Source organism: Ceratotherium simum, chromosome 1 (assembly GCF_057802395.1).
Source record: "Ceratotherium simum simum isolate JZ-2026a chromosome 1, ASM5780239v1, whole genome shotgun sequence".
Classification (NCBI taxonomy): Eukaryota; Metazoa; Chordata; class Mammalia; order Perissodactyla; family Rhinocerotidae; genus Ceratotherium; species Ceratotherium simum.
The window spans coordinates 67,625,528-67,645,756 of NC_141900.1; the positions used below are offsets into that span (position 1 = coordinate 67,625,528).

The 20,229-nt window shown below is 43.4% G+C and overlaps 1 protein-coding gene across 3 annotated transcripts in view; it reads right to left on the reverse strand.

Annotated features, from left to right (window-relative positions):
• The window catches only part of ELMO1 (engulfment and cell motility 1), a 536,712-nt gene that overhangs the window by 20,414 nt on the left and 496,069 nt on the right, over positions 1-20,229 (reverse strand). For all 3 annotated transcript variants that reach the window (XM_004418819.3, XM_087429603.1, XM_087429606.1), the window contains 2 exons: positions 13,979-14,091; positions 4,948-5,055 (listed from right to left, as the gene is read on the reverse strand). In XM_004418819.3, coding sequence (XP_004418876.1) covers positions 4,948-5,055; positions 13,979-14,091 — 221 coding nt within the window. The remainder of the gene's footprint in view (positions 1-4,947; positions 5,056-13,978; positions 14,092-20,229) is intronic.

Below are 20,229 nucleotides of genomic sequence, written 5' to 3' on the forward strand. Positions count from 1 at the left end.
TTCCACCATGCTTGTGGCAGTATATATTTTATGTTTTTTACATGCATTGTCCCCTGTCAAGGAGATAAGCTGTTATATTACTCACAGGATTATGGTTAAAAGGAAAACACAAAATTCTAAAAATACAGTGTGGCTTTTAAAGGTTGTTCTTTGCATATTTTGTCTCTAGATGCACTGGACAAGTAGGCATCAGAAGGGCTAAAATGCCGTCCTCTCTATTCCTACGGGCAAAACCAGCCTCAGGTCCCTTGAATCTACCTCTAAGAAGGCAGCAGAGGACTCTTGATTACTTCAAAGCCAGGCTAGTATTTTCATCAGGCTGTTTTGTGTGGGGGCAGCATAAAGAAGTGGGGCCCAGAGATATGAGAACCAGGAGGGTCACTACTGGTGCCCTACCCCCACTTGAACTCCTTGGGACTTGGCCTCATTTCTTTCAGTGCTTTTTTCAGTTTGAGCTGGATTGAGACAAGCTAAATTCAACACTCCCATTTTACAGATGGGGAGACTGAGGCCTAAAGAGAGGAAATAAATTATGCAATGTCACATGGCTAGTGGGGGACAGAGCTGGGACTACTGCTTTTCCTTTCACTCTGTGCTCCCTTGCTTGGTCATGATTTCTCCCTATGTTTGGAAGGTATCAGTACCCCAAATCATGCTGAACACAGCCCCAGCTGTGGTCATCACTTCAGATATGTTCAGGAAACTCTTCGATTGCTAATACTTGTGGAAGGAACTTTGTGATTTAAAACAAAAATACCATTGAAAAAGTAAATGTGGCCACCGTGATGAAAATAGTTTTAGCTTTCACCACTGGGAGCCAAGCTGAGGCAGAAATCACCCTGGGAAGTAGCTAGTAAGCCATGAGCACTTGTTGTATACACAGCTCCATGTACAAGTTCCTGTGGGTGGAGATACAGAGGAGGGACAGGCCGATCCCAGTATAGTTCAGTGAGGAATCTGGTCTCTAACTTGGCAGCACAGAGTGGTGGGTAGGGCTGTGCCTTTGGTATCACAGAGCGAAGTCTAGATCCATCTACTGGCTGGACCACTTTCGGCTTACGTTCTTGGAGCCTAGGCTTCCTCGCCTGCAATGTGGAACTATAATATATCATATACCTTATAGGGTTGCCCCGAGAATTAACTCCTAATGCTGGAGCCAAGATCACTGTTGGCTTTTAATCTAGGCTGCACAGAGTAGTGGGTAAAAATCAGGGCCACAGAGTTGGATAGTTGCATTCAGATCTTCACTCTACTATTTACTAGCCATGTGACCTTGAACAAGTTACTCAAATGTTCTGTACCTCAGTTTCCTTACCTGTAAAACAAGGGCAATGATATCTACCTCTTCAGGTTCTCGAGAGGATAATTTATGCAAAGCTCTTAGCACAGCGCCTGGCATATATTTAGCACTCAATAAATGTTATTTGCAATGATTGTCCCTATCAATAATCAAAGTTAATTCCCTCTGTAGATTGAGGGACCTGAATTATTCATCGTGCTTCAATGACCCAAAACGCCTGCTTTGTTTTGCTGTCTCAGCTGCTCCTCTCATCTACTGTAATAGGCTTAATCGCCTGTGTGAGGGGGTGAGCCTTCTCTTCCCTGGACCCTTTGATGTGGGAGTGAGGAGAGCTGGCCTACATTCTTTCAAAGGGAGGCACTTTGGGTCCCTGGCTACGGCTGGAAAGCAATCGAGTCTAGTGTTTAGTGGCGGTGATGAGAGCCTGTAAACCAGGTGGGAGGGATGTGGGGCGAGAGGGGATGTAAGGAGATGTGAATTTTCAAGGGCCATACTTCCTGTCAAACAAAAAGAATACGAGAGGAGAGATTTCCTAAACCTTTAGGGACGAAGACAGCTAAGGAGAGGCCCTCAATCTTCACTCGCACTCTCTGCATCAAGAGGATTCAATTACACTATTTGATTCATCAATATCTCAATATTCAGCACTGATTAACTCAAGGGGAGGAAGACAATTTTCCCCTTGGTCCCAAGAGAGGGCAATCGTATATGGCAAGAGCAATGGCACTTGAAATTAATTAAAGGAACGTCTCATTTTTCTAGGGGAATGAGGTTTCTGACTTTGAAGGGCTCCAAGAGGATGGGCTATTTTGCTCCAGGCAGAATGCAAAATTGCAATTAAATGCAAACCAGGTGGCAGGCCTGCAGGCTTGTAGCAGCAAACTTTAGTTTCCTAGGCTGGGGCCTTCTCATCTCAGGCACATAATAGCTTCGTTTTACTTCATTACAAGAATACACCCCTCCCTGGCACACGTGTGCACAGAGATATAATCTCACCAACACACACACACCCACCCACATGCACACACCTGCATAAGTATGGATTCTTGATTTATCTTGCAATGGATAAACTGCTTATGGAGCAGCTCTTTGAAACTCTGAATTATTGGATTTCAAAGGCTGCAGGGGAAACGGGCAGACAAGAGTTTTGGAGCCATTGTCAGAAGGGACTGCAGCAACCCTTTCCCAGAACCAGTGTCACTCCGTGGCCACCACCAAAAGCTGCTCGGAGATTTGCAGCTCTGGCCTTCATCTTCTGAAACCACCCTGGCAAGCTGGCTTTCCTTGGCATCAGCTCTCCTGGTTTTCTAGCTTGTTACTTTCACCCTGGACCCTTGGGGGTGCAGGCCTTGGGGGGGCATCAGCTTTCAGGCAAGCCCAGGAACTGCCCCTACCCAAGGCTCAGGTGCTGTCCACCCTGTGACCTTCTCTAGGAGAAGGGCTACCGATTTCTAAGCAACAGGACCAGCTAGAATGAGAGTGCAGCATCTAAAACCTGCAATCAGTGCCAATCAAGTGTCTATCTGTGGATTAAGAATCAGATTATATCCCTATAAATATGGGGATAAATAATACATCCAGCGAGCGGGAGAGCTGATTCACTGGGGAAGGAATGAATCATGCTACGTTTTCTTTTTCTGCCCGGACCACTTCCCCTGTTTCTCGGTGAGATTAAGAACGAGGCTGTGGGAGACTTCAGATAGAGCTTCTGGCTGCTCTGACCAACAGTACCCTCTCACTCTTCACTTCACCACTGTAGAACAGTGCTTCCAGATTGCTGGCCTCTGGACAGTTCCTAGCTCACGAGGGAGTTTTCACCAGTTAGCAAATAGAGGAAAAGGAAAACACTGGTCTGAGTTTTTCACAAAGCTAATTTAATTTATAGAAGGGACTGTCCTTTATTCCAAGATTAGGTCTTTCTTACTGCTTTTTATGATGGAGTCCTTTGGTTTTTTAATGAAAGGATTGTGATGTTAAATTTTAGTTAGATTTTATTTCTTAACAGCCTTGTTTGCCAAAATTAAAAGTTGGCAACCCACTATCAACTCAATTTGTTGTTTTGTTAAATTTATACTTATTGGTGAAAGCCAAATTTGGGGACTCACTGGGAGGAGTACAGGGCAATATCTAGGCAGCAGTCCTCACTTTGTGCATCAGAACTGCCTGGAGAGTCTGTGAAGACAGATTGCGGCCCCTACCCCCAGAGCTTCTGACTTGGCAGGTCTGGAGGTGGGGCCTGAGAATCTGCATTTCTGGTAAGTTCCCAGGTGATGCTGCTACTAATGGTCTGAGGACCATACTCTGAGACCCACTGGTCTAGCTATGTTGATGGTGGAATGTGGAAGGCTTTCTGAGACCTGAAGGGAGAGCCTCATTACAGGCAGAGGACCAGTGTACCGGGACGCACCCACAGCAGGGATGTGTAGACATTGCCCCAGACTGCAGCAGGGGGTTTCAGATTTCTTTCTCTTCCCATTAACGGTGTCGATAACGTGGGCTGGGGAGGCAGTGCATCTTATGAAAGGAAACGAGATTGCTTTCTGAACTAAATGACACTACAAAGACCACATCCCATTTTTAAGCTGGAGGCAGAGAGAATGTTCTGGGCTGTCTGCCTGATATGTCAGCATAGAGTCTGAATGTGTCAGAATTTCCCACTCAGGGTTTATTTTCGCCTTCTATGGCCATGAGCTGCAAGGAAGGCAGTCCAGATTTGACTTCCATGGGCCCCGGGGTGACAAGAGGGAAGGTGCTAGGAGTTGGGGATAAGGATTCTGTCTGGGATACGCTTATATGATTTACTGCAAGGTCAATGTGACTTTTAAAGGTTATTTAAAAGTGTCTTTATTTGTTTTCTCATTCTTTGATTTCTCCACCTGGGATATTTTCTGAGTCGAGGCTTACTTCATTTCATTTATCTTCCAAATTAATTCACCACTCTTGTGTATTTTAATGTTTCTATAATACTTTGTTTAATTTGTACACTTAATACTATCTAAAAAATCTGGAACCTGGTTTGGGCTAAAATAATCTACGATATTACTGACTCTTCAAAATACACACATTAAAACAGACATCGTACAGAAATAGCAAATAAATACGAATAACACATATTTCAGGGAATATTTAGCAAACAATAGAATGTAATTGATCATAAATTTTCTAAGTGTCTGAGTTACTTCTCTGAAGTAAGTTAGTCATGCTTGGATCTGCCATTAGCTCTGCATTATAATTATGGGATACACTAACCTATAATGAATAAATGTGTAGGGATCAAGCAAATGATTTGTATGGACTTATTTTGGGTCATCAGAACAAGACAATTGACAGAATCAGGTTTATATTGCTTTCGCTCTTTGAAACGGCACCTGGATAAGTAATGTAAAAGTGGAGATTTGAACCTCAGGTTTACATCTTTCCGGAAAGATACGCAAGCATTCCTTTTATGCCCTCCCCTGTTCCATCCCAAACCCCAAATCTATCAAGGTCTTAATGCTTGATGAGAATGCTCAGGCCAGCACTTACAACAAAATGAGACATGTTCAGTGGGTTTATTTAGGTTGACAGTTTTTCTGCATCATATTTTGTGACCAGGAAACTAAACAAACAACCAAAACTCAGGGCTCCTACACAGGAGAGCCACTTACGTTTGTCCTGCAAGGAGTCATGGGGCACTTCTCCCTGAGGACATTCTTCCAAGTCTCCATAATGCAGGACCTTGTGGTTTGGTGAAAGCCGACAATACCAAAACTTGTCTGGGGAAAAAAAACACAAATTTACAAGGTAAGTGATTCTGGTTTCCAAAAATATCAACATCCTTCTTTCCTAATAGTCTTGCTTGGAGGAATAAGCAATTCATTTGATTTTAAGTGTTTAGGAAGGAATGAATTCTAGAGCCCTTGGCAGTCAGTCCCTTTTTGGTTTTGATATTTAGTTAGCACCTGTCCTGCCTCGTATACATTTGGTAACCATTGGGCTTTCCCTTCATTTACAATGGCAACAGGTTTTCTGAAGTGGTGGTTTCCAGAGGGTTATTTTATCAGTATCTACAACAACGATGGGAATTATTCCTTATCCACTTAGGCCTGACAAAAGTAGGGAGAGATGCAGCAAAAACAGCTCTCCACTTTCCTCTCTGAGATTTTAAGACTGTTGAGACAGTTGTGTGCTATATCTTGGTCGGCACACCAAGCCCCCGACCCTTGAGGCTAATACACACAACTTAATCAATGAATGAATTGTTAGGATTCTAGTGATACACACAAGGGGTGGAATTCGTCAGGAAATAATTTAAATAATTCAAGGCTTTATCCAAAGAATGAAGATATTCACAGTCATCTCCTCTCTAATGCCTAGAGTTTAGTTGTCTAAATAGGCATGACAAAGACCTTAGGATCCTTCTTGTAAATAACTCCCTCAACTTGACCTCCTCTGCCCTCAAATGCAATTTAAAATTTTTGCATAAGGTTGTGAGGTAGGGAGAAGGAGGCAAAGAGCACTTTTTATAGATGAGGAACCTAAACTGTGACAACAACCTTTGTGTAGCTCTCAAGGCTGTGCTTAGATGGTACCTCCTCCAGGAAGCCCTCTTTGATTACTGTAGCCAAAGGGACTCTCCCCATCCTCTTAGCTGCTCCAGCATCTTCTTTGATTACTGGTGCCCACATGTTAAACACCTTAGTATTCCCCATTATCTGCCACAGACCCTAGGTAAGCAACTTGCCCTAGTGAACAATTACTGACGGAAGACAACGACTCCAGGAGAGTCATCAGCCCTGACGGTGTGGAGGAGCCAGGGCTCTCTGATGACAGCCACTGTCTACAAATACAACTTGTTTTGAAACCACTCTGACTAAAAAGCCCTCCATAATATTTTAAGAAAAGCGTTTTTCTATCTAAAATTTCTTCCACTGCAAAACCATGTTTTAACGATTCTTTTAATAGAAAAGAAAGTTTCAGAAATGGAAGTGAAACCCACACAATGAACAAAGAAAATGCCCCAACTTGATCCACAGAAGCAAAATACCTCTGTGATTCCTATCTTCCTCGTCTATAAGTAGGGATTGAGAATTCCTGAATGCAGTCAGAATATGGCGATCCATATATTTAAAAGAATTGAACTCTGCTAGAAAAATTTAAGAGGAAAGAATAAGTTATTTGATGGCTAGGAAAACATCTGGAATTGCTAAATTTTCAAAATTATGTTTTATATATATATGTGTATGTATATATCTATATATCCCCTTAACACACGTCATTTTTCTGGGAGAACATTTCAGAGGGAGAAAATAAAGTTATGCCCTGGATAATTCACAGCCATTTTACTTAGGCAAACGTGTAATTATCAGTTTTCCATGAGGAGAATTTGGGAATTTGACTTGTAATTCACAATAGAAACTGTGAATTCCAAAGGAGCAGGCCATGCTCCGGCTGTGAGCATAACAGCGCCCTCGGGGGCCTGGCATGACAGGCTGTAGAGGCTTCTTCTCCCCAAAAGGAGCTTTCACCCTGTCTAAACGGCCTGTGACGACCACAACGCCAGCTGGCGAAGTTTGTGATACAGCTTTCCTTCCCCTGCGACCTCTGAGGTGGGATTTTTGGCTAAGGGAGTGACTGAGGCTAACAGAAAGCGGGGAAGGGAGTCAGTGAGCTGTGGCGCTTGGACACACTGGTCCTATTTTCAGTAAGGTCTTAGCCTGTTGTTTCTAGGAAGTCCTTGCTTCTCAAGCTGGGGGGAAGCTCTAGGGGTTAGTGGTGGTGACCTGAAGCTCAAGGGTCCATACGGTGCAATCAGAGAACATCTATCATCCTCAACACATCTGGGGGAGCATTAAGAAACTCAAGCAGTACAAACATATATTTTGGAATAAAATGCTCAACTTATATTTATTTCTAAGACTTCAAAAAAACTTTGCTGCACATACTTTCAGGGTAAGTTTATTTACCCAACAAATACTCGCAGAGTGCCTACAGCGCACACAGCACTCTACTGGGTGTTGCAAAAAATCATTAGGATGACAGGCAGATGTGAGAGACAAAGCCAAGAAGCTCAAGGAGAAGGAGCTCCCTCTGTTCTTGATGGCAACTGAGAGAAAGATGGTGGAAACACTTGTTCCCCAGGTCTGGGAAGTAGGAACGGGGACTCAGCAATTCTGCCTGTTCTATAGGGAAAAACAGGAATAGGGTATGTCTTTTGTGTAACATATTCTTACATTCAGAAACATTTAGAGAACAGTGGCTATTTATCAGGGGTCCAGGAGGCGAAACAACCATCTTCCTCGCAAAGTTGCAGTCGATGTTTATTTAAAAGAAACACCAAAGGATACCTGGAACCCTGCCATAACAATAGCTGGTGTATAGCTGACAGAATTTCCTCCTTCCAGCTGCTTAAATTCTTTTGACTTTTATGAAACCACCCTCCTCTGGTTTTCCTCTTACCTCTGGCTATCCTATATAAGTTCCTCTTTCTCTGTCTACCACTAAAATGGTAGCGAGCAAAAAGATCTGTGCATCACGGACGTAAGTGATGTGTTCCTCTCCTCCCTATCAAATAGGAAGTCTTGGATAGATGATAAAATATTGGAAAAGGCTTGGGAAGGTTGTTTTGATCATAAGCAAATGGGTGGATACTCAGCCAGCATCTTGCTTAGGGTGAAGCCTGGAGTCGTCAGCTCTGGGAAGGTTAGAGGCATCACGACTTCTGTGTGTGTGTTTTGAAGGTAGAGCTGCTATAAAGGAGAGCAGAGCCGCCAGCTCCACCAGCACAGCACACTGACATGTTGGGTGAGACAGTTTCCGTGTCAGCCACTAGCAGCAGCTTGATGAGCAGTTTCTTTTATGGTAAGAAAAATGTGTATTTTCTTTTCAAAACCCAGCATGATGTTACTAGTTCCTCAATCCCTCTGGGCAATGAATGAGTGGATTGTGTCACTAAAAGCAATTAGCAGGAAACAGTGAGAACATTATCAAAGACTGTTTACTAGCATTGAAAGAGAAAACAGGAGTTAATATAAAGGTCTTCCAGTCAATTACAAATGTTTGTAGGTTAATAGCCATCTCTTCATTCCCCAAACCCAAAAATTGAAAATATGAAGACAATTTTGTGCTTCACTCTTGTCTGTCTCAGTACGTGTGTGTGTGTGTGTGTGTGTGTGTGTGAAGAATCAAAGGGAAAGCTGGTTTCAAAACTCACAAGCCCAGTAAGAAGGTCTCCAGTGCTGATTAAAGCTATTCCCAATGTCACATAGATCATTATGGAGCTAATAACTTCTGACCACTGTAATTCTTGCAGTGATGCTCCATAGAACTTTCTGCAATGATGGAAATATTTTGTATCTGCTTTATCCAGTAGTAAGAAGAGAAATTTTAAATTTAATTTTAATGAACTTAAATAGCCATAGGTAGCTACATCAAACAATGCAGCTCATTGTCTGTCTTCATCGTCCAGGCTGGAGACAAGTTTGGGGCTGGCCAGCATGTTTTTAGGGGAGATGAGCAAGCTGAACAAGAGCTACCATTGTTGAGTGTGAACTGCTGGTCAGTTCAGTGAGGCGCAGGGCACAGCAAGAACTGAGCTGATCGACTCTGCCGTGGCCTCAGGGAGACATCGTCGTCTTGGGTGCAAAGCCCACAGTTGGCAGCTGGCTGCTGGCCCAGGGGGCCCTGAGAGTCCTTTGTTTGGGAGACAGGTGGCCCTTACTAAAATAAGTTCTTAGGGAACTTTCATTAGGATTTCAGATCTTTCCTAGGTTAACCTAAAATGTTCAAAATCTTCAGTGTGTTCAGGAGAAGGTCCACTCCCTGCCAAGGGTCAAACCTTTCCAAGTCACAAAACATGAGGGACTCCAGCAATGTTTTTAAAGGGAGATGTCATCTTCCGGGTGATGAGACACAAGATTTCTCTGCTGGTCCAGTAAAGGAAGACAACAACCATAGATGCAGACAAAGGTCATTCTTCCTTTCAAATCTTCCTCACTTCACTGGACATCCTTCAGAATAAGAGACTCGTGTTTTGATTCAGAATTCTGCCTCCCTGGAGACTGCTGCCTCCTTTTACAGCAGAAGATTACTCCAGAGCCCCCAAATCCTTTTTAACCCATGGTTTGGCCTAATCAATGCCCTGGAGTAACACAGACCTGGGTTACATATCTGGCCCTGAACATCAGCCATGGAGTCTTGGCCAAATTATAAAAACCTTAGGGATCCCTGTTTGTCATTTGTTAAGTAATGCTAATAATGATATGAGTAAAACATATATAAACTGTCCATCATGCACCTTTCACAGAGGAGGCTTTCAATAAATATTGGCATCTCCCTATTCTTCCAGGCAATTCTCTTGTTCACACTACTGGTCCCTCCAGCTTTTGAGAACAATGATTAGCTGTTATTTTGATCTACTGGAAAGTGACTTTTTCTTGAAAATGTACTGGCTTTTCTTCCTTTCAAAATATGCATTTATTTATACCTGCCTTTTTGTACAAATGAGTTATGATAAGGTTTAATGAAATATTAAAAGAAAATTTCAATCATGGAAAGAGGAAGAAACAACCTGCTCCCCAAAAAAGTTTGTACGGTTACTGTTCTTGAACATATCATTTGGCTCTAGGTTTTCTGAGTGAGCTAAAAGAGCAAGGTAAGGTACATCGCCCTTGGCAGCAGTTGGGAAGCATGCAAATTCCTTAGGGGGACACATTTGGCCCACTATTGAGTTCCAAATTAAGTTTGGCATGCTAGTGCTTAGAGAAGGGATGCTGGTCAACAAAATGGACAACGTCTTCAATGCGAGGCAAAAGTTCCAGGCTATCACTTCTTGAAATGACACTCCCATGTGTAGCTCTGGGCTCTTATCAAGACTATTCAATGCAAGTGATTCTGAAAGACTCTAATCTCTGAAACATAAGGAAAATAGGGGGCAGTTCTGAGCCTGCCAATTCTCATAAAGCAAATAATGGCCCTGGGATTTCATCTTAACTCTCTCCTAGAAGCCCAGGGAACACGGAAGTGAGGCAATCCCATTGTGAAGGACTGTGAACAAGAGCTTACATTCTCTACGGTGGGTGCGGAATGGAGTGAAGCAGGTATGTGATATCCATTGCCACTCTACCGCCTGTGTTTAAAAACCTATATTCTGAGGAACTACAAGCTGAAATTAATACTAAATATCATTAATGAATGTTGACAATGTGCCGAACACCCTACTAAGTGCTATAGATGCATGATTTTATTTAACTCTTACAACTATTTGATGTAGGAACTGACATAATCCCCATTTGATAGATGAGGAAATAGAAGCACAGAGAGATCTATTCTTAGGTTGCCTAAGGCTACCCAGATAGCAGGTGGGGAGGTAGGAACTTGAATGCAGCTTGACGTGTCCAACATGATTTACTGCCTCCCAGTTCTAACATGGTCAGAATTCCCAGAAACCCAGACTTGTAAATATCTACATCAGACTAACCAAGCAGCAGAGTTGCAAATGAGGCAGGTAGAATGATGTGCAAGTATCAACTCAGGGGCCTTCTAGCCCAACGTGGCACAGTAAAGGACTCTATGTCTGCTCCTTCACTTTCCAGTTCTGTGGGATGGGAAGCTCTTTCATATTTTACTCTATAAAGTTAATACTTAAATCCACTCATCTGTGTCTGACTCACTGTTGGACAAGTTTAAACAGAGTGTGGCCATGGCTCCTCTGTGGGTGTGTTTGCTCTTTAACCTGTGATGGCACACGGCTGTTCCTGTTTGAGATCTCATGTGGAAGTGCAGCTTTCTCGAAGGGATTAAAATGATTTTATGTCATGTCCTCATTAACCTATGTAAATCTAAATGGAATGTTTTGATGGGGTGATAGGAAACCAATTTCAGTGCAGTCTGCTTTGAATAGCCAGTCCTGGTGGTCTAGTGGTTAAGATTCGGTGCTCTCACCGCTATGGGCCGGGTTCATTTCTTGGTCAGGGAACCACACCACCTGTCTGTAGGTTGTCATACTGTGGCAGCTTCATGTTGCTGTGATGCTGAAAGTTATGCCACTGGTATTTCAAATACCAGCAGGGTCACCTATGGTGGACAGGTTTCAGCGGAGCTTCCAGACTAAGACAGACTAGGATGAAGGACCTGGCCATACACTTCCAAAAGAATTGGCCATGAAAACCCATGAATAGCAGCAGAGCATTGTCTGATATAACGCTGGAAGGTGACAGGATGGTGCAAAAAGACCAGGCAGAGTTACACTCTGCTGTACACAGGGTCACTAGGACTCAAAATCGGCTCAACGGCATTATCAACAACTGCTTTGAATCCCTATTTTTAAGCACACAGAGCTAGTCACCAGATTTTAAGTCTATTTACCAAACACCAAAAAGCCCTCCTTTCTGCACTTAGATGATTTTATATTAAACACAGATGGTCATGATCCCTAGGGAGCTTAAATAATAAATTTTTAATCTAGATGCTAATTTTTTTCTTCACTAGGTAATTCAGTTTTAGAAAATTGGAAAATTTGCCCATAAGGGACTAACACTTCTTTAGCCAAAAAACTATAATTATCACATCTAGAAACAGGATTATTCTAGCAGAATCTACCCATTTCAGCCTAGAAAGGGAAGTTTTGTGGTGAAGTAACCTGGAAGGTTAAATAGAGTTCTTTGGATTAGGTTCTGAAGGGTTCTAGCAGGGCATCAGCGGAGGCATTTGGTGGAATGTGTCTATTTGCCATCTCCCCCCCTCCCTACTTCTGTGCCCTTTGCCCAATGTCAAGTAAATAAAAACTTCATAAATCACCTTATGGAGGCAATATATTCTGAATATCGATTTTTTCCAAAGGCAATGAAGAGATCAGGGCATACAATTGACTATCTGGCTAACTGAGCTAACGGACCATTTAGTCCTATTCTCACACTTCATAGATGGGAAACTGTGGCCCTGAGAGATAACGTGTCCTGCCTAAAGACAGCCAGGTGGTTACTCACACAGTTGAGAAGCCTAGAGCCACGTCTACTCACTCCCAGCTCATTGCTCTTTTCCTACACGATCTTCCAGAATAATAGTAGCTACCCTTTGTTGTTGCTTTCTAAGAGCTACATTCATGATCACCTTTCTTCCTCACAATAACTTTAGGAGACAGGCACTATCATCCTCATTTCAGATGGGGAACCACCCAAGGTCGCACAGTTGGACAGGGGGAGAGGGAGGATTGTCCCACTTCATCTGGCTCCCAGGCTCTTGTCCTCACCACTGTGACACACTGTCTTCTTGGAACAGCATTTACTCTGATGAAGATGTCCAAGGGAAGGAGTGCAAGAGAAAGGAGGGAGTGAACTCATTCTTCAGTGGCTGAATGGGAGAGAGGAGTTCTCTTCCACTGTTCGTAATATGAGCCTTTCTCTGTCCCAGATGTAACTCAGCCCTTTATTATACTGCCCATTCTCCTCTCCTGAGGCCCAGCTTGAAGCTCACTGCCATGGTTTCACATCCACTGGGAACAACCTGCATTTTCATTCCTCAAGGAAGTTCTGCCTTTGCAAATTTCTTAATACGATTTTTAATGGCAATATTTGAAATACTTTGAATTTACTCTATATTCAGAACAAAGCTGTGAAGGTAAATGGCTGGTGTGATGGGCTCAGCATACACACGAAATGATGTTTGTCATTAGCGGGTGAGCTCTGTGTCTGAGCAGGGCATCCCTCAGGTTTCAAAAATATCTGCAGAGTTTCTCCCGCCATAACTGATGTTTGTTCTTGGTGCAGTTGCTAATGCTTATGCTTGTTCCTGGCTGTTCCTCAATCTCTTCACCTCTCTCTAAACCTTATATTTCAGTTTTATTTTCTGACTTTGTTTCTGGGACAGTATAATATGAGTACCTTGACTTTGCAATGAGCAGCATATCAAGAACGCAAGAAAGCAATCAAGGGACTTCACTTCCCTGGCTAAGAAACAACTGGAAATGCTTTCCACCTATTGGAACTAGTCTATTGACACCCATTTTGACTTGATATTTTGGGATTACAATTTATAGAGAGAATTCAGAAATTTGTCTTACAAGATTATGAAAACTGATTCTATCCTACTTGGGTCACTGTTACTTCTATCTCCAAATAAAATAATTCTGACCTGGAAGAGAATCAGTATGGGGATTTGAGAAAAAGGACCATCCATGCTGAATGCTCCAAGATCAAATCCAACACTGGGTGACAGCTCACCTGACAATATAGCAAGTCATTAAATGTAAGGGCCAAAGAGCTGCTGGAGTATGAATCCTTGCTCTTCTGTGACTTTGGGCAAGTTACTCAATGTCTCAGTGCCCTAGTTTCCTTATCTGTAAACTGGGGGTAACCACAGTAGCTACTTCATAGGGTTAGTGTGAGGATGAAATGCATTAACATGAGTAATATGAGAGCCTGGCACACGGTAAGCTCTCAGTACACGTTAGCTGTTGTTGAACCACTACTAGCAGACTTGTGGCACTAAGTGGCCCAGAATGGCTCTTCAGTTCCAGGGGTCTTCTGGTAATTGTGGACTTTGATTTTCCCTGGGTACGCTGGGGAATCAGGACTGCTATTCCTGTCCTGAGTACAACGCTGCGTGGCCTACCCTTAAACCAACACCCAAGCCGTTGTGATTCCCCATGGAGCAGGCCACTGTTCACCCCAGTCAAGTGTGGAGTGGCGCCAGACACCATACCTTGCCTCCGCCGGCAGTTGAGTTTCCTAAAGCAGGTCCCTTCCACGAGGCGGTTCAGGCGTTGCTGTTTGATCAGCTCCAAGATTTCTGGCTGAATCTTCTCCTTTAGTTCTCTGTGAAAGGGTAAACACATATTCCACAGCATGCCTTGAGAACAGTGCCTGGTTGAAAGGGCATCGTGGGCAGATGGGGCAGGGGAGTGCACGCTGCATCTTTTCATGAACATCTCAATACCTCCCAAGATGGTGCTTTACAGAACCATTTATTAAGCGTCAGTGGACAGGGTTATCTGTTATAAGAACACTATAGATTCTCCGACATTTACAGAATACCCACAAAAGCACCAGCCCCTTCAGTGATGTTTTTCTAGACCAAAGTGTCCCGAGAAATTTCCTCTCTTGTTTTACAAAGCCACAGATATAAATTTATGCAACAATTCACTCAGCTCTGCAGAGGCAATAAGTCTCTGGCTACATTCCCCCTCTATAGCAGGTAAACTCCTACTGCATTTGTGATCTGACCAAACAGGAACATTAGGCAACCACACGGTTACTATTCCACAGCAAACACTGTATCCTGGGCAAACCACAGGACCACATTTTGCTTTCAAGTCTATCACTTACAAATGGGAACAACATGTGGTCCCAGATTCTAGCCCACAGAGATTGGGATAATGATGGGATAAATTAAGGATTATTTGCATCTTGTCTCAGGCTAATATAATGTAATTTAGTTTTAGATGCACTGTGCTGTAAAGATATTATGATAGAGTGCAATGGTTTCTAAATCTTTTTTTTTCCTAAGAGCAGAGATTTTGTTTGTTTGTTTGTTTGTTTATTTTTCCCCAAAGCCCCAGTAGATAGTTGTATGTCATAGCTGCACATCCTTCTAGTTGCTGTACGTGGGACACGGCCTCAGCATGGCCAGAGAAGCGGCGCGTCGGTGTGCACCCGGGATCCAAACCCGGGCCGCCAGCAGCGGAGCGCGCGCACCCAACCGCTAAGCCACGGGGCCGGCCCAGAGATTTTTTTATCATGTGAAATTTTATGTAGTCCCCTAGCATTTGAGTCTAGCAAAGTAAGAGTTGTTCTAGTTGAAGCTGGACAGGGAGACCCAGAGCCCAGCCCTCCAAGCAGTATTGAAAGTATTGATTAGAACAGAGATCTGGAACTCAGAAGACTAGGGTTTCAATCCTAGGCTCTGCCCATGACTAGCATGTCATGTAGCTCATCTAATCTCAGTTTCCTCAACTGGAAAACGGGATAAGAATCTTTTCTGGGAAATTGCTGTGACACCCAAAGGAGATAGTGTGTGTGCGACCACTCTACAAGCATTGGGCAGAAATGCAAGGTATTGCTGAATTTTCTTTGATAATATTCTCTCCTTTCCTTAGGCCAAACACTCCATATGCCCATGTAACACGGTACTCAGGGCTCACACATTCCTCAGCCTCAGCCTTGACTCTGGACTTGCTCTGGACTGCAGGCAGTGTGTCTTCACACAGTCTCTTGTCCTCGGGTGGGGAAGCACTAAGGCTTGGTAAGTGTCTGCTATGAGTAGGGTAGTGTACTATGGAACTTTAGCTCATTTAACATCCCCTCCCCGCCCACCCCCCAAAGCCCCCAAGTTTTGGGAATAGGTGTTAATATCATCATTCCCATCTTATAGATAGGGAGACAACACGCAGAAGTTAAGTGTAGAATAGGGGTACAAACTCAAGACTTCCTTGTGCAAACTACTTTTATTTACGTGTGAGAAAAAAAGAATAAAAAAGTCACATAAAAGGATCTGGCCATCTAACATGGTGTTCTAGTACTCCGTTAGTACATATTTTAGACTTAAATGGCCCCAAACTTTCTGTCATTTGATCCTGTTTCAAATGAACATTTATAAAGCATAACATGGAGATTCAGCCCTAATAATACAGCTTGGTACATTTGTAAAGCTTTTCCTGTGCAGGTCTCAAAGGGTCTCATCTCAGGCTTTCAGATCACTAAAACTATTTATTATCAGCATTCAGCTTTGGTGAAATGCACTCAGTAAATGCAGCTTTGATGAACTCTGCTCTGAATGGAGAAGAAGGTAGGAAATTGCCAGGGCAGTCTTACCCACAATAAATCACTGCTCCTGACTTGCGAGTCAGGGCGACGAGGCAGAGAGGAAGAGACAGCATCGAAGGATGGAGAAATCACAGGAGAAAGAGTCTGGGAATTTCATAAATTCTTAGATTATAGACGTATCTTTAAATAATAGTTTTACTAGGCTAGAGTTGAGTTATTAAAATGGAGATGAAGATGCAGAGATGAGGACGAAAAGGAGGAAATAATTGAAAGTACTTCTAAGTAATTTTGATTGATGATATGTGACTTCTTAGTGTAAGACCCAGGTGTGCTCTTCATGATACACTCCATTATGGAACTATCTTCTGGGGACGGAGTATCAGAATAGGAGAATCTGCTGCTGCAAGAGTTACCCTTTTCTTATTATGGACCCAAAGGACTCCAAAATATGATTGGGCAATGAGGGAAATGGGACAGCTTTGCTTTTTTTTTTTCTTTTTCTTTTTTTGGTGAGGAAGATTGTCCCTGAGCTAACATCTGTGCCAATCTTCTTCTATTTTGTATATGAGATGCCGCCACAGCATGGCCTGATGAGCGGTGTGTAGGTCCACGTCTGGTACCCGAACCTGTGAACCCCAGGCTACTGAAATGGAGTGTGTGAACTTAATCACTACACCACTGGGCTGGCCCCCAGATTTGCTTTTTCCTATGCAATTTTCTCTTCTTTCCCTGCAAATGGACTCAGTAGCTATAAAATTCACTCATATTAGGAAAGCATATGTAATCCCTACATGGCATTTCTATGGATGAAATTTGACTTCATGTTAATCCAGGTCATAACACCATGGGCTGGAACTGGGTTTTGAAATTCTCAGCTTGGGGTCAATGAGGCCAAGGTCTTGGGTTTACTGGCTTTGTTTTGATAAATATTCCTCTAATTCTATTTAAAGGCCTTATACAAAATAGAAGGATGAAGGTTAAAAGAGGTAGGGTAAATGAGTGTGTGAAGAGCAATTCAAAGTCTAGCACCGTTTCTAGAAGACAATTCCAAGTCTGGGCCCAAGGAGGCCAGTGCCATACGCAGAAGACAGACAGCACCACTAGACTGGTAAGATCCCTTCCTGGACCTGGGATCTGCCCCACTGAGCTGTTACCTGGTGTTCATCTAGAACAGAAGTTGGGAAATTTTTTCTGTAAAAGGCCAGATAGTAAATATTTCAGGCTTTGTGGGCCACACCTTGTCTGTTGCAACTACTCAACTCTGCCATGGTGAGTGAAAGCAGGCGACAGTATGCCAACAAATGAGCACAGCTGTGTTCCAATAAAACCCTATTTGCAAAAACAGGTAGCAGGTGGGATTTGGCTCAAGCGCTATAGTTTGCCCACCCCTCATCTAAGAGGGCTCTGTGGAGACTTTGGGCTGAGTGACACTGTCAGTTGCATAGAAATGGATCTGTTTCTGTCTCAACACTGGGGGCCCTCCAGGCTCAGTCCTTGCACCTCTTCTGTTCTTTACATTATGGCTGTAAATAGCAACTTTATGCTGGCAACTCCCAAATTTATATTTCCAACCTAGACCTCTTGGCCCAACTCCAAACTCATCCATCCAACTGCCTCCTTGGACGTCTCATGGACACCTGGAACTTGACATGTCCAAAGCTGAATTCCTGATCCCCTGTCCAAGCCCGCTTCACTCACTCTGTCCTTCAGTTAGGCGCTCAGGCTCCAAACCTCAAGCTCATCCTTGACTCCTCTCTTTCTCATACACTCCACATCTAATCAGCCAGGCAGTACCATTGTTTCTTATCTTCAAAATCTATCCAAGCTATTGTAGAGAGTAATCACTTCTCATCACCTCTTGCTTGGATTACTGAAATAACTTTCTCACTGATCTCCCTGCTTCCAAACTTACTGCCTTGGAGTCTATTCCCAATACAGCAGCAAGAGGGATCAGTTAAACACCCAAGTAAGAGCACATCAGTCCTCTGCTCAAAACCCTGCAATGGCCCCCCAACAAGGCCCTACGTAATCAGGCTCCCGGCCACCTCTCTGGCCTCACCTCCTATTGTTCTCTCTCTTGCTTGTTCTGCTCCAGCCATACTGGCATCCTTGTTATTCACTGAGCAGCCAGATCTGCTCCTACCTCAGGGCCTTTGCACTGGTGTTTCTATCTGCTGGACTACCCTTCTCCCAAATACACACATAGCCTGCTCCCTTAGTCCCTTACACATCTTTACTCAAATGTCACCATCTCAACTAGAGGGATCTACTCTGACCACTTTATTTAAAACTGCCAACTCTCCATTTCCTCTGTTCTGCTTTATTTTTCCATTGCCTGTATCCTCTTTTACCATGCTATAATCTTATTTACCACGTTTATCGTCTGCCTTTCTCCCCACTAAAATATAATCATTATGGGGCGAGAACTGTGTCTGTTCTCTTCACTGATGGGTCATCAACACATAGATCAGTACCTGGCATGTGGCAGGTACTTGATAAGTATTTGTCAAGTGCATTGAACACTGATAATTGTGTAACTGACCAGACTGCCCTACCAGCACTGGCTATGACAAAGCCTGGAGCAGAGCTTGTGGCCAATCTTTAGTGAGGAGGCAGATTTGCAGAACAGGCATTAACCTTATTTCTGGCACTATTTGTTTTTACTTTTTCTTTCTCACCTACTTTTACTATACTTTCTGAGATAAGGCGAGGCATATACAAATATATTCATAGTGTCAGTTTTACCATTTACATATTAACAGTGTGACAACTTGTTAAATTCTGGGTATTGGCTAATAATGAGTGACCATTTCTCTGAGTGGATATTATGTGTCAGGCATATGCTTAAGGGCTTTTCATGCATTACTTCACTGAATCCTCATACCAACCCAACAATGCAGAGACTTTTATCATCTTCATTTTTAGACCAAAAAAACAGGCTTAGAATAGGCTATATAACTTGCCTAAAGAGCCACATTTGTAGGTGGTGGCCTTGGAATCTGATCCCACATCTGTTAGCTCCCCGGGTCTGGGTTTTTACTACTTTGCTTCACTGGTGTCTGTCCTTGCATCTCCTCTTCCCCACAAAAATAGACCTATTTTTGGACTATTCAAGCTTTTCATATCCAATAGCTTGGATTAATTGTGTGGATGGTCTTATCTTCTCTGTCAAGTCATGCTAAGCAGAAAATAACAAATACCTTCTCTCTGAAATAATTAGTCAAGATCTAAAAAATAAAACAGAGCTTCTTGAACCCACTGAATATATGTTCCCCTCAAACATTTGCTCACACGGAGTTTGCATTTTTCTTCTAAGGAAATATAGATGTTTTACAAAATGGGACGCATGCCTCAAGGGGTCTTTGTGGTGGTGAGGTTTGCCACTGTGCCGTGTGCAGCATGCACAGAGGCAGCCAGGCAGGCAATGGGGAGAGCACTATGGGGGTCAGGTGGAGAGGCAGCAAGCATGGCCAGCAGGGTTCCGCACCAGCGGTCAGGCCCCAGCCAAGTCATTTTCCCAGTCTGCAAAATGACAGTCCTGAACTCGATGACCTTAAGGGCGCTTTCCAGCTCTAAAATTCTAATATCCTAACTCCCGAGCTTGGGTTAGATGCATCTCCTTTGCGCTCTCATGACAATCCACCCACCTGTGCTTTTTCCAAGCAAGCACTGAGCACAGCCCCTGGTAATCCCTCCAACCCCAGCTTTAAAGCCTATGACAGTGGCGGCCAAGCGTCTTTGGTTCTCTCTCTGTCCTTAGCCCCTCGGGCAGGGCCTGACAGGTAGGAGTCACTCAATACATATTTGTTAAATGAATAAATGAATGAAAATAATCAAATATGGTTTGTCCCTTTCTTTTGTTTACTTGGGTTTATGCTGTGAGACACTTTGGTGGCATTTAGACTTCATCCAACCCCACAATGAGTTCCTGTCTAGTAGATCATTCTAACAGACAAAACATCACTGGAGAAGAAGCTGGAGGCTGGTTCCTGCCTGCCTGTCTCAGGGGCTCAGATAAGGATCAGGTTTGTTCATGGCCTTCCCGCTTAAATGCTATAGCTTCTGACTCGTCTTTATGACTTTACTGCAGCTGTCCCAAGAAACCCAGTGGGCCGTGGAGCTTTTCAGTCCTGTGGCCGAGTGATGATGCCAAAGTTACATACATTCAGGAGATTTCTGACTCGTCTTTAT